This window comes from Coregonus clupeaformis, chromosome 18, assembly GCF_020615455.1.
Source record: "Coregonus clupeaformis isolate EN_2021a chromosome 18, ASM2061545v1, whole genome shotgun sequence".
Classification (NCBI taxonomy): domain Eukaryota; kingdom Metazoa; phylum Chordata; class Actinopteri; order Salmoniformes; family Salmonidae; genus Coregonus; species Coregonus clupeaformis.
The window spans coordinates 34,288,292-34,303,799 of NC_059209.1; the positions used below are offsets into that span (position 1 = coordinate 34,288,292).

At 43.8% G+C, this 15,508-nt stretch overlaps 1 protein-coding gene across 3 annotated transcripts in view; it reads left to right on the forward strand.

Annotated features, from left to right (window-relative positions):
- The window catches only part of LOC121530722 (metal cation symporter ZIP14-like), a 29,325-nt gene extending 17,292 nt beyond the window's left edge, over positions 1–12,033 (forward strand). For 2 of the 3 annotated variants that reach the window (XM_041835915.2, XM_041835914.2), the window contains exons 5-10: positions 2,352–2,521; positions 4,156–4,278; positions 7,679–7,852; positions 9,931–10,153; positions 10,467–10,651; positions 10,888–12,033. In XM_041835915.2, the coding sequence (XP_041691849.1) occupies positions 2,352–2,521; positions 4,156–4,278; positions 7,679–7,852; positions 9,931–10,153; positions 10,467–10,651; positions 10,888–11,040 (1,028 nt within the window). In that variant the 3' untranslated portion in view covers positions 11,041–12,033. Of the gene's footprint in view, positions 1–607; positions 778–2,351; positions 2,522–4,155; positions 4,279–7,678; positions 7,853–9,930; positions 10,154–10,466; positions 10,652–10,887 lie in introns of all 3 variants that reach the window. The other variant, XM_041835916.2, reaches the window with a different exon arrangement.
- The last annotated feature ends 3,475 nt before the right edge of the window (positions 12,034–15,508 follow it).

The window sequence follows — 15,508 nt, forward strand, 5'->3', positions numbered from 1 at the left end:
GAGAAACTTTTGTTATTGACCAAATACTTATTTTCCACCATAATTTGCAAATAAATTCATTAAAAAATCCTACAATGTGATTTTCAGGGTTTTTTTTCTTCTCATTTTGTCTGTCATAGTTGACGTGTACCTATGATGAAAATTACAGGCCTCTCATCTTTTTAAGTGGGAGAACTTCCACAATTGGTGGCTGACTAAATACTTATTTTTCCCCACTGTACATATCCTTCATATCTATGATGTCATTGTTTTTCCTTTCCTCCCTGTTCTTCATGTGATCATTACTGCTCCTGCAGTCACAGTCCTCTGTGATCATTACTGCTCCTGCAGTCACAGTCCTCTGTGATCATTACTGCTCCTGCAGTCACAGTCCTCTGTGATCATTACTGCTCCTGCAGTCACAGTCCTCTGTGATCATTACTGCTCCTGCAGTCACAGTCCTCTGTGATCATTACTGCTCCTGCAGTCACAGTCCTCTGTGATCATTGTCACAGCACACAGAGTAATTCTCATATTACACAAACAGCATGTGTGTTTTAGTGTTCACTTCAAACCCCCTCTTTGCTGTGTTGTGTGCCTCCTCTCCTCCCTCCTCCTCCCATCACAGTGTGGGGTTTCTCTTTTCTGAGTGTGACCCTGGTCAGTGCCTTCTCTCTCACTGGTGTGTTCCTGGTTCCCCTCATGAGGACGAGTCACATGCGCCGGGCACTCATCTATTTCATCGCCCTCTCCATCGGAACTCTCTACTCCACCGCTGTGTTCCAGCTGCTGCCAGAGGTGCGGTATCCATCAATCCCCTGTTGGAAAAAGAATACTTCTCCCCCTTCCCCTCCCTCTCTATATATATTCCCTTAACAACAATGCCCCACTGACCACAGCACTCTCAATTCTTCACTTCCTTCTGGGCATTTCCTCCTTTCTCTCTCTTCCCTCCCTCCCTCCCTTCTAGGGGTTGTAATTAGCAGCTTGGGAATTGTCGTGTTCAACCGACCAGCGGTCATCAAAGAGCTACTGTGATTCTGCGGTTGCCTCAGTGGTTTTCTCTGCCACTGGAATTCTGGATGGATTGTTCTCTCTCTCTCTCTCTCTCTCTCTCTCTCTCTCTCTCTCTCTCTCTCGTTCTGTCTGTTATCTGTGTGTGAGTCTACATGGGCTGGTCTGTCTACTCTTCATTCTTCACTGGCTGTGGAATATATGCAATCTGTGAGACTGGTTCTCCTTGGAGAGAGGCTGGCTGGCTGACTTGCTGGTTGGCTAGCTGACTTGCTGGTTGGCTAGCTGACTTGCTGGTTGGCTAGCTGACTTGCTGGTTGGCTAGCTGACTTGCTGGTTGGCTAGCTGACTTGCTGGTTGGCTAGCTGACTTGCTGGCTGGCTGGCTGACTTGCTGGCTGGCTGGCTAGCTGACTTGCTGGCTGGCTGGCTGAACAGTGCCTCTAACCTCACCTCAGGGAAACCAGACCAAGTGGGTATTTGCTGCTCCCAATGTCCCACAATTTGACCCCCTTTCTCAAAATACTATTGGTGAATATTACAATTTAAGGCATAAAAAGCAAGGTGCCATTATAAAGTCCCTTAGTTGATGAGTAACCTCTACAAGAGACAATAAATGCTTTCTAGCTTCCCCCTCTATTCAGGCAGCGTGACTGTTTAGTGTCTGTCTGCAGTGAGCCAGAGGCGACAGGAGCTCAGATCATGCCCAGGGGCTGCTGGCAGCTAGCTAATGGAGTGGTTCAGAGCAGACACACACCTGGCCTGAAAGACAATGGTGTGTGTGTGTGTGTATCTCTAGCTACCCTGTCCCTATCTTTCTCTGGTTTTATCTGATCAGTGTTGCGTACTCCCTAATTTCCACCTGTATTGTGTGACGGCTCCAGCTCAAAGCACCAGTGGTTCCAGAATGCATCATAAAGGCCTGAGGATTCTGCTTCCTCTGATCTGTGACGACATAATTATCTCTCGCTCCTCTTAATCACAGGCTGTTTGGGGTTAGAACACTGGTCTGATGGGAAACAAATCATGGTGTCTCCTCATCATACAGTGATCACACACACACACACACACACAGGTCTGTGAATGGACATTGATTGTGAATAGACAGTCAGTGTCGATTGATTGGGCATTTCCTGTTCTCCGGGAACAGCACTAAGGGTGATGTGATTATTTTCTTCAGGGCTGACATCTACTGGTGTTATCCTCCGGTTAATCCTTCTACTGGGAAAAATAATATCTTTAATGATTTCATGATAATCTTCCCCTTTTTCTGTCCTTTTTCCTCTTCTTTTTGGTCCCCCTTCCCTCTCACCCCTCTTTCTCTCTCTCTCCCCCCCCCTCCCCCCTGGTCGTGGTCAGTTTGGGGTTACGGGTTCCTATGCGTGACCATCATCTCTCTGTGTTCGCTGGTTGGGGCCAGTGTGGTCCCCTTCATGAGGAAAACCTTTTACAAGCGCCTGCTCCTCTACTTCATAGCCCTGGCCATTGGCACCCTCTACTCCAACGCCCTGTTTCAGCTCATCCCAGAGGTAGTGTGAAGGGCATGCTATTCACTACATAGTGCACTACTTTAGCACCCTTTCCCTTAATTAGTGAACAACTTCGGAAACCTATTCCCTATGTGGTGAAATATTTTTAGCGACCTATTCCCTCTTAGTGCACTACGTTTGGCACCCTATTCCCTATATAGTGCACTACGTTTGGCACCCTATTCCCTATATAGTGCACTACGTTTGGCACCCTATTCCCTATATAGTGCACTACGTTTGGCACCCTATTCCCTATATAGTGCACTACGTTTGGCACCCTATTCCCTATATAGTGCACTACGTTTGGCTGAGGCTATGGCCGAAAGTAGTGCACTATATAGGAAATCGGATGTGGTCCACTACCTCAGTTGTTCCCCCCCTTCAAGCAGCCCTCAGCCAAAATGGAACCAAATGAAACCAGACTAACTACAGTCATGCCTGGCCCATAGATTTAATTAGGTGAACCATCCACTTAATTAACAGTATATCACTTTATTGACCCCAAATGTGATTCTGAAAAGCAGACCCTTTGAGCTGCTGGTGGGCCTTGCCTCTCTGAGGGCCTGGAAAGGGGAAGCACTGAGGAAAATAGCATTTGTTGCTTTAGGCTGTTCTTAGATGGAATAGAAATTCACCTCATCCACATGGGTCCATTTTGCACCAGAAAGCTAATCACATATCAGTTATCACATGACACCAAACCAACATAGCAGAGAAGAGTTGGCTGAAAAGCACTACCATATTTGGAACCGGGCCACAGTAGTTTACCTTTAGCCGACAAATAGCCCAAGGTGTTAGCCAATGTGCTGATGTGCCATTCAAAGATTTTACAGTGAAATGTAGATACAATGTCTGCCTTTTTTAAAAAAATGCTTGAAGCAGTATTTTGCCATTTTAATAGTGCTCTCTAATTTAGTGTTTTTATTGGTGATGTTTATAACAGTAGGCTATCTCTTAGCCTCTTATTGTGTCCTTGAGGAGAGAAACTGGCTAGCGTTCATAATGTACTGTCCTTCCAGACAGCCAGCCAGTGATTGTTATGTCTCTGCCCCATAGTCTCAATAAGATATCAGGGAGAATTGACTTAACACTTGACTTCTTGAGATTAGTTGGCACCTAGTATTGTTCACATACCATTTATAAAAGAACAGTCTGTCGGTGTGAAGTTAAGGTTGTTTGGTATTACCAATCCTTTTTATTTTTCATTCCCAATGCCAAACACATACAGTAGGTCAAAAACATTGATATAGAGTGAGACAATAGCGCCTCATTCACCAGCCATTTACATTTTTTGTCATTTAGCAGACGCTCTTATCCAGAGCGACTTACAGTTAGTGAGTGCATACATTTTTCATACTGGTCCCCCCCGTGGGAATCGAACCCACAACCCTGGGGTTGCAAGCCGCCATGCTCTACCAACTGAGCTACACGGGACATAACTGACATGTTCAGCTTGAATTGTGCGGAATCGTGACAGAGACATAATTGATACTTCCAATGTAATAGGCCCCTACCTAGTTCAGTCAAGCCAATGACGGTTTTTACACAAATCCTTTCACAGTCAAATGTAATACCCTGTTATTAACCAATTTGAAGGATGCCTTTTTAGTTAACTGTGTATATTGTCCTCCTAGGCGTTTGGTTTTGACCCCATGGTGGACAACTATGTGTCTAAGTCCACGGTGGTGTTTGGAGGGTTCTACCTCTTCTTCTTCACTGAGAAGGTCCTCAAGATGCTGCTCAGACCCAAGGATAAGGTGAGTCCACGTTTCAAGAACCTTTTTTTGCTGGTATTTGCTTTGGGTACAGCAAAGTAACTGACTGAAAAATGCACAAGGATGACAAACATGGGATTCGTCATTTCTTTCACCCGATCTTTTTTGCATGGTTTAAGGGTTTAAGGGGTTTAGTTTTCCCTGGTGCGAACACATCGAGTGTTTCCTTTCCCTCAGTGGCTAATATGTGAACCCATTGGGATTGATCAGAAATCAGAAAAGTGTTATGTACTGCACATGCATTATATAACCATATACACCTGACTCTAGTGTAGTGTCTCACTTATAACACATTTACATTTACGTCATTTAGCAGATGCTCTTATCCAGAGCGACTTACAGTTAGTGACTGCATACACATTTTTTGTAATATTTAAAAAAAAAAAATTATAATGTATACTGGCCCCCTGTGGGAATCGAACCCACAACCCTGGCGTTGCAAACGCCATGCTCTACCAACTGAGCCACACGGGACTAACACCTTTGGCAAGTTGAATCCGGTGTGCTAGTGTTGGAATTGAACAAATGTGAAATGACTGGTATTCCTTCTTCCAAGAAGACGGAAGGTTGATTAATACTGTTCTGTAGCACGGCTCTATGATGCTCGTAAACATCCACTAGTCTCAACCAGGGCTTTTCACACACAGATAAGCATCCGCTCTTTAGATGGAGTGGAGAGATATTACAGTATGCATTGTGAACATGCGAAAAAAATTACATCAGTCAAGTCCGGTTTAGTTTGTGTAACAGGGCGTTGTTTTTCTGAACAGTAAAGTTTCACCTGTAGGCTTGGACTGAAACAGGTGTGGAATGTAGCATTGGCTTAATGACACTCTGGGATGATGACGTCAGTCTTTTTGCTTTGTGTGGTGTAGAAGGGAGGAGGCCATACTTGGATGTGAGTCAATGTCATATGAGGCTCATTTATAATTACACGTGTACTTAAGACGGACTGAAGTGAAGTAGACACCTGCACCACAAGTTCACATACAGCGCCTTCAGGAAGTATTCACATCCCTGGACTTTTTCCACATTTTGTTGTTACAGCCTGAATTTAAAATGTTTTAAATATAGATTATATATAGAAAAGCATGCATCACAACGTTGATCATTTGCACAATTTCTCTCATTCACTTTCGCTTGTAAATGTCCACACTCACCGAAAATGACATTCAGTAGCTACAAGTTATGCTTGTATAACTTTATGAACTGGATTTGCTTGTCTTTGCAATTTAGTTTGTTCGTTTTTGCTCGTTAGCATTTTGCTAACGGCGTTTGTGTGACTTCCTAACTCGGTTGCTGGAGAGGAAGGAAACTGCTCAGGGATTTCACCATGAGGCCAATGGTGACTTTAAAACGGTTAGAGTTTAATGGCTGTGATAGGAGAACTGAGGATGGATCAACAACATTGTAGTTACTCCAGAATACTAACCTAATTGACAGAGTGAAAAGAAGGAAGCCTGTACAGAATACAAATATTACAAAACATGCATCCTGTTTTGCAACAAGGCACTAAAGTAAAACTGCGAAAAATACGGAATGGAGCTAAGCACAGGCAAAATCCTAGAGGAAAACCTGGTTCAGTCTGCTTTCCACCAGACACTGGGAGATGAATTCACCTTTCAGCAGGACAATAACCTAAAACACAAGGCCAAATCTACACTGGAGTTGCTTACCAAGAAGACAGTGAATTTACCTGAATGGCCGAGTTACAGTTTTGACTTAAATCTATTTGAAAATCTATGGCAAGACCTGAAAAATGGTTGTCTAGCAATGATCAACAACCAATTTGACAGAGCTTGAAGAATGTTGAAAAGAATAATGGGCAAATGTTGCACAATCTAGGTGTGGAAAGCTCTTAGAGACTTACCCAGAAAGACTCACAGCTGGAATCGCTGCCACAGGGAAATGGTCAAATTCATGCACTTATCAAGAGAACAGGTGGTCCTCCCTACTGCCTCTGGCGGACTCACTAAACATAAATGCATATTTTGTAAATGATGTCTGAGTGTTGGAGTGTGTCCCTGGCTATCCATACATTTAAAAAAACAAGACAATGGTGCGGGCTGCTTTGCCCCTTTACCCCTACCTACATGTACATATTATCTCCATTACCTGGACTAACCTGTTCCCCGGCACATTGACTCGGTACCTGTACATACTGTAGCCTCGTTATTGTTATTTTATTGTGTTACTTTTAGTTAGTAAATATTTTCTTAACTCTATTTTTCTTAACTGCATTGTTGGTTAACGGTTTGTATGAAAGCATTTCACATTAAGGTCTGCACCGGTTTTATTCAGTGCATGTGACAAATACATTTTGATTTGATTCATATAAGGAATTTTTTACTTTTGATACTTAAGTATATTTGAGAAATTAATTTACTTTTGATACTTAAGTACATTTAAAACCAAATACTTTTAGACTTTTACTCAAGTAGTATTTTACTGGCTGACTTTTACTTGAGTAACTTTCTATTAAGGTATGTATACTTTTACTCAAGTATGACAGTTGGGTAGTTTTCCCACCACTGGAGAAATGCTTCACATTGTTTAGTGTGGAAGAATGGCATCTAAGACACGTACAGTAGTCACTGATGATAAATGAGAATGCCATCCAGGAAAGAAACCAGTTTGATTTGGAGTGGCAGTGTGAACTCTGCCTTTAAAAATATGCTTCACATTGTTTACTTGTGGGGAAAATGGCATCAACCAAGCCATGAAAATGAGAAGGTAGAGTAGAGACATGAAAGAACACTTTACTACCAACACTGGACATGTCTCTGTAGCCCAGGGAAAGTTCCGGAAAGGTAGAATAGCTATGTTAGCATCAGTGGATTTTGAAATCTTAGCTATGCTAGTATCAGTGGATAGTTTAGTGGTTGATGAGATGTCTGTTTTTTATTTTATGTATTGATATGACCCAGAGTAACCCCTTGATGTAGTACTGTATAATAATATGCCATCTGCCTTTCATGTCTCTTGTTGACATTGTTTGAGGTGATGCTTCCTCCTAGTGGACATTCAGCATAGTGCAGTTTTGAGCCATATGGTTTAGACCTTATGGTACAGCCAAGCCAATGTAATACCTTAACTAACACTGGTCTGGTGTGGCCTCTTAAGCCAATTATATAGTCTACTTGACCCAACTGAAAGCTGTGATTTAACGTGGTGTCGTCTAACACAGTCTGACAGTAACGCAGTAATACTTTAAATAACAATGTTTATTCACTGAAGTTAACTGAGGAGAAATCCTTCATGCAATCTAACTATATTATATCCCTGCCATTTCCTGGTGGGAAATACTTTTCATGTGACTTGACTTCTGATTCCCTTGCTAACGGTTCTTTCTCTCTCTCTCTCTCTCCCCCCCTCTCTCCAGGGCCATGACCACAGCAATTTCCCAGCCTCAGAGCAGCTGTACGCTGCAGCCAACGGCGACATGGAGGAGGGCGTGACAGAGAAGCTGCAGCAGAGTGGAGAGGCGGGCCTTAACCTGCCCAAGGTGGACGGAGGAGAGGGGGACCGCATGCTCACCCCCGCACTGACCCCACCAGTGAGACACACCCCCTCACTGACCCAACCAGTAAAACACACACACACACACTCACTTCCTCACTGACCCAACCGGTGAGACCATTTTACAGTGAGGGGAAAAAAGTATTTGATCCCCTGCTGATTTTGTACGTTTGCCCACTGACAAAGACATGATCAGTCTAATTTTAATGGTAGGTTTATTTGAACAGTGAGAGACAGAATAACAACAACAAAATCCAGAAAAACGCATGTAAAAAATGTTACAAGTTGATTTGCATTTTCATGAGGGAAATAAGTATTTGACCCCCTCTCAATCAGAAAGATTTCTGGCTCCCAGGTGTCTTTTATACAGGTAACGAGCTGAGATTAGGAGCAAACTCTTAAAGGGGGTGCTCCTAATCTCAGCTGGTTACCTGTATAAAAGACACCTGTCCACAGAAGCAATCAATCAATCAAACTCTCCACCATGGCCAAGACCAAAGAGCTCTCCAAGGATGTCAGGGACAAGATTGTAGACCTACACAAGGCTAGAATGGGCTACAAGACCATCGCCAAGCAGCTTGGTTAGAAGGTGACAACAGTTGGTGCGATTATTCGCAAATGAAAGAAACACAATGGGATCAGTGGACTCAATAGGCTGAGTGAATGAGGAGCGGATGTCGTCAACCTTCTTTTCAAAGTGGTTGACAAAATCGTCCGCAGAGAGGAAGGGTGTGGAGGACACTCACACTCACCCCCCCGCACTGACCCCCACCGGAGAGAGAGACACTACCCCCCCCGCACTGACCCCACCGGAGAGAGAGACACTACCCCCCCGCACTGACCCCACCGGAGAGAGAGAGAGAGACTCACCCCCACATTGACCCCCACCGGGTTAGAGAGACCCCCACCAGTGAGACACACACATACACTCACCCCCACATTGACCCCACCGGAGAGAGGGAGAGAGAGAGAGAGAGACACTCACCCCCGCATTGACCCCACCAGTGAGAGGACAAACCTAATAGAGCTGGGCGATATGGACAAAACTTCATATGGCAACAAATGTAACTATTTTGCTCTAATGATAAATACAACGATTACAGTTAGGCCTACTTTCCATTAGCGGCAGGGATTTTTTTTACAGTGCCAAGTATGAGATGGTATAGCCTATGATAAAAAAATAAAAAAAACTTTCATATAACGTGTCCAGGGAATGCATGATTTTATATGTTGATGTGCAACCGGTCAAAATAGGATCCAGAACGATCAGATTTATTTTTGTCTCTTCAGAGATGAATTTGCTGACATCGTTGTACCTAGGACTATTGGTCTAGGCTATATAATTCACCACCTGAGGAAGTGGGAACCCAAAACACTAGATTGATAACTCTGAATATGGTATTGTTGCTAGATAGCAATGTAGGCTAAATGATTCATCTATCAGTAAATGTAATGTCCTACAAAACTTTCCAGTGCTAGGCCTTGGCTACTTGATGTAGGCCTATTCACTGCAAATGGCGTGCGCAGCTCAGCTAGTCGTGCTATGAACTCAATATTTAGAGGTGAGAAATAAGTTGTATACTCACAAAAAGCTATGACTCTCCTCTGTAACTAGAACAACAGTAGTTGCTTTGAAATTGCATTTTTCAGCAACAGTCATATGCTTTGCTTATCAAAATGCATCTCTCCCTCTCCTCACAGTGGGGAAGGGGAGGGAGAGTGGCTCGCTCATATAGCAGCCTACAGCGAAACAGGGACAGGCTCATACTTTCATAGCAGGAGTCAACATATAATGGATAGGCTATTACTGTTGACCAAATAATGGTTTTACAACAAAGAAATCTGCAGGAACGTTGTGTAGCAAAATCACAGAAAATTACCGACCCTAAGCAAAATGCTTCGGTAAGAGGAGGGGGAATGTCGGTCATTTTCGGTTTATTGTCCCAGCTCTAAAACACACCCCAGCACGTACCCCACCGGTGTGAGAGCGCGAGTGCACACAAACACTCCATCACACAGACTCTCACACACATACACTCACGCCCGTACCGACCCCACCGGTGAGAGACGCTCACATACCGTCCATCCCTCCCTCACACCTCTCCTCTCCAACAGGACTCTCAGAGCCTGGGCGGAGGGAACAGCAGAGGAGGCTGCTATTGGCTGAAGGGCACAGCGTACTCTGACATCGGCACGCTGGCCTGGATGATCACGTTGAGCGACGGGCTCCATAACTTCATCGACGGCCTGGCCATCGGCGCTTCCTTCACTGCCTCAACGTTCCAGGGCATCAGCACCTCCGTGGCCATACTCTGTGAGGAGTTTCCCCATGAGCTGGGTGAGTGTTCAATGGTTACAGTCTAATGAAGGGGTGAGTCCAGCACCCCAAAAACAAAAAAACATCTAGGATGAATTAATGTTTTATATGTTTGGGATTATAACTGGGCTTATGTGAATCCAGCACTCTTCCACCTATCCAAGCAATATCTGTCTGACTGTGCTGATATTGTCCTCACCTCTCTCTCGCTCTACCTCTCTCTCTCTACTTCTCTCTCTCTCTCTACTTCTCTCTCTCTCTCTCTTTACTTCTCTCTCTCTCCTTTACTTCTCTCTCTCTCTTTACTTCTCTCTCTCTCTTTACTTCTCTCCAGGAGACTTTGTGATCTTGTTGAACGCTGGGATGAGCATCCAGCAGGCTCTGTTCTTTAACTTCCTGTCTGCCTGCTGCTGCTACCTGGGCATGGGCTTTGGCATCCTGGCAGGAAACAGCTTCTCACCTCAATGGGTCTTTGCCCTGGCAGGGGGCATGTTCCTCTACATCGCCCTGGCAGACATGGTGAGAGAGGGGATGGACGTGGAGGGGTGGACAAGGGCGGGGTTGGTCCGGTGGAGTGAGGGGTGTGAGTGGGGGGGTGCGTGCGTGCGTCTCTCTCTGTGTGGGTCTGTCTGTGTATCTACTGAGAATGGATATAGAGCACAACATTTACCATTTACCCATCCAGAGTTATTTCTAAGGATAACTGTGTGGGCAATAAGGAACTGACCTGCTCCCCCCCCTCCTTCTCTCCCTAGTTCCCAGAGATGAACGAGGTGAGTCGTGAGGAGGAGGAGGCGGGGGGCAGCAGCTTCCTTGTGACCTTCATCATCCAGAACGCGGGGCTCCTAACTGGCTTCGCCATCATGCTGCTACTCACCACCTACTCTGGAGCCATCACTATAGACTAGCATTAACACTCACACAACTACACCCTACCGGTTTCAACCAGATCCAACCGCTTATAACTGGAATGATTCCCTTTGGAGCTGAAAGGGAATGCCTGGCCCTCCCTCCCCAGGCTCCCTCTCTCCCTCTCAGGCCCTATTTTGCCCTGAATTCCCCCTCAGGAATTCCCCCTAGAGACCCGGGGCTTCGGTTCTAGTGCGGCAGGAACGCACATTATAAGACTTAAGTTCTCAAAACACTTTCATAAGCAGTTCCCATATGCAGTAGCTACTAGTACACTGGCAGGGGTACCCCCCTCCCTCATTTCTCTTGGGCCTTCTCTCCCCCCTAGTACACTGGCAGGGGTACCCGCCCTCCCTCATTTCTCTTGGGCCTTCTCTCCCCCCTAGTACACTGGCAGGGGTACCCGCCCTCCCTGATCTCTCTTGGGCCTTCTCTGACCCCTACTCCCTCATCTCTCTTGGGCTTTCTCTGACCCCTACTCCCTCATTTCTCTTGGGCCTTCTCTCCCCCCCTAGTACACTGGCAGGGGTACCCCCTCCCTCATCACTCTTGGGCCTTCTCTCCCCCCCTAGTACACTGGCAGGGGTACCCCCCTCCCTCATCACTCTTGGGCCTTCTCTCCCACCCTAGTACACTGGCAGGGGTACCCCCTTCCTCATCACTCTTGGGCCTTCTCTCCCCCCCTCCCTCATCTCTCTTGGGCTTTCTCTGACCCCTACTCCCTTTCTCTGACCCCTAGCTGACTATTCCCCCCTTCTGTTCTATGCCACCTGCAGGGACCGGTACAAGCCATAGTCAGGGGGCAGGACAACCATATTATCTCCTATGCTGATGACCAACAGACATGCAATATCAACAAACCATTTATATAAACATAGTTCATATATAAAGTCTATATATAAACTGTTAACTGGGTATAAATGGGCTCCCGAGTGGCGCAGCGGTCTAAGACACTGCATCTCAGTGCTTGAGGCGTCACTACAGACCCCCTGGTTCAATTCCAGGCTGTATCACAACCGGCCGTGATTGGGAGTCCCATAGGGCGGCGCACAATTGGCCCAGCATCGTCCGGGTTTGGCCGGTATAGGCCGTCATTGTAAATAAGAATTTGTTGGTTGAATAAAAATTAAATTAAAAAAACGTTATTTAATCAAACAATTCCTTGTTCCCCAGACTACTGAAAGACCATTTCGGCTCTACAAAGACTCTGCTGTTGTCATGGAGATCATGTCCTTCTCTCATTGGTTATTTTGGACATGCATGATGAGCCTTGACTTGGACCTTTTGAGCAACCAAGGGTGTATTCACTACGGAAACCATTTTAGAACCAAACAGAGCAAACGGAACAAAACGGGAAGGGACCTACCAGAATTTGTCCAATAGAAACGCTTATTTGCGTTTTCCGTTTGGAGTAAACGGTTTCTGTTGCAAAACATTTTGCAACAGAATCAGCGTGATGATTACATCCCAGGGTCCAGGGACTTGGAAATAGTGTATTTATATTACCCATATGCCTCTGTGTGCCCATGGGCCAAACTACGGTGGCCTCAGCAGCACAATCAGGTAATAGCAGTTGTATTGTAGACATCCTTGGACTTTCTCCTTTTTTCATTGTCAGAGTGCAAACCCTTTTTTCATTCCATACCAAAAAAATATATATATATCAACTTGAACTGGAAAATTAAGCAAGCCGGCGTGAAGAAGAACAAATCATTTCCCCAACATGGGACTAAAGTGTCTTTGTGAGTACGTAGATGTTATGTTTTACTTGAGGAGGAACCAGACAAAAACGCAGCACTTGTGAATTTTAACAACCAAATGTGGACAGACGGACCATTCATGGTGAAGGTCTCCAGTGAGACGTGTTATTTATCCTCCAAAGTGTGACAAGAGTGAAGAACAACTTCCTCCTGATTTTAGCTTTCTTACCTGGTTTCCTCGTCTGACATTGTTCTCTACTAAGATGTCAGCAAATAGCGCCCTATTATAGTGCACTACGTTTTGGTAGAACCTAAAATAAGTGCACTGTAGGGAATAGGGTGCCATTTTGGACAAAACTTATGTTTGATGGATGGACGGACTATGGTGGCACCTGAAGCCACAGCCTATTTCTCACAATTAGTTCCCCAACTAGCTAACCATCTGTGCCCGTCGTATGTCAATGACTAGATTTTTCAAATACTCTTTGACTCTCTGAATGCAATCCTCCATTCCTTACCCATACCGTTGTCATATTGAGATAACGTCTATTGTTTTATTATTTGTATGTATGTAATGATGAATGAATGGTTAGAATCAAAGACTGTACACAGAACCCATAGTCACACTTAGAGGTAGTTCACTATTTTACAACGTGATGTTGGATGGTTCCTCGACCTGAAAGTAGTCTGTGGGCCAGGAGAAACTGTAATCCTCGGTTCAGTTTTCTTTAAACAGCCGCAAACAAACTTCACCTAATTTTAGCCACCGCCAGCTAAAAATCTATGGAAGTGATGGGTATGTGAGCATGTTTAAAAAGTAGAATGTCCAAATCACCTGAAATAAATTCTATATTTTGTTTGATGTTATTTAAAAGTGATTTGGCCTTAAAAAAAAAAAAAAAACACATGCTCACCTGCCTCCATCACTGCCATTGATTTTTTTAACTAGCGTTGGCTAAAGTTGGGAATGGCTGTTTTTAATGAAAACTGAACGATGATTACAGTTTCTCCAGGCCCATAGACTACTTTCAGGGTGAGGAACCATCTAACATCAAGTTGTAAAATAATCAGCTTCTACAATGTAAATGGTTGATTAGATCATTGAGTTATGAAGCGTTGTATTAGTGCAGTGTTCATGACACTGCTATAGTGGTACATAAGTTATAACAGTTGTTATGGAGAGAGGAGTTTTATAAGGAACAGTTGTTATAGGTTTGGGATTGATAGGAGTTTTGCCATCAGGGACCATGTGGTAGTAAAATAAATGTGCTGTGACGTGACGTCAACAAAACTGTAAGATCAGGACGATGCAGGACCAGTAGTCTTCTTCAGTCCCAACAGAATTTAGGGTTTGTGATTTGGAGAAGAATGTATTGTACCATCAAGTTTGAGTAATATTATGTGACCCCTAGAGGGAGACACCGCCTATGAAATGTAGCAGCATAGAGCAGTAGAGAATGTTTTGTTTCCCCCTTCATTGAATATTTGCTCAGAGCAGTACTATATAATTGCTATGCATTGACTTCAATGTCATTCTACAATTATCTTGTTGTTATTAGCATAGAATAGGTGAAAATCCTAAAGATTAGGTGAATAATTACCCTTTTCTGAGTTAATCTATATGAAATAAACCATCTCATGAAATGAATGATGTACAATGTCAACCATAATGAATTGAACGTTTTTGAAAACGGTTAGTTGAATGGCTAATCACGTGTTATTGTTTAAGCCATAATGTTTTAAATGCATTTTACATTTAAGTTTATGCACACTACACACTACACAAGCCATGGGAAACTAGACAATGATGCAATATTTTTATTGTATTTATTAATTTTCTTCTAAGCTGTAATTTACATGTCGCACATTTGTTAGTCATATGGATACATCAATACAACACTTCTCAATTCAGAGTACATTCACAGTCGACACACATTTCCATCTCGACATGTTCAGTCTCCATTTCGACAAGTCCATACCTCCATGCAGGATTTTGCTGTCTCAAACACCTCATTGTGTGTGTGACTAACCAGGGTTGGGGTCAATTCAGAAAGCAAACCAAATTCCAATTTTGAAAAGCATTAAAGAGAATTTGATTTGGAATTTCAGTGTACTTCCTCAATTGAAATGGAATTGACCCCAACCCTGATTCAAACTGACTAGACTTTTTAAAGACGTTATTTATTGATGAAGTAAAGAAGTCGGACTCCTGTGAATAGCGGTGTCAAGGAAGTGTTGTACCTTTTGCAATGTGTTGTGGGAGCTGGGAACATGTTTTTTTTTTTTTTTTATAAACAATTTTCCTAAATTAACTCATGTCTCTACTTTGTTGCACAATTTACAATGTATAAAGTTAAAGGTACTTCATAAAGTCCTCATTATTAGAACTAATACACACATTCTAAACAGATCATTTATAAGTTAAAGGGTGACCAAAAGCTTGTGCTTTTCCAAATGTGTCATTATTTATTTTGCCACCCTTTTATAATACATGACATTTGCTGATTTCTGAAGTATTATTAGGCACAGAGGTATGAAGAGGTATTGTAATGGGGGTTTATAAAAGCTTGAACTTGATTCGTTTCACCCCGAACGTGGAGCTGCGCGTGTGCGACGTAAACATGTTTGGGCGCTTCCAGCTACCCTCACGCAGATCGCTTGCTTGCAAAACAGAACAGTGGCACGGCTCATAATGGCCGTAGATAAAAAAATAAAAATAAGAATTGAGTTTATCATTGCTCTTATGGACAATGTCATGAGAAAATTG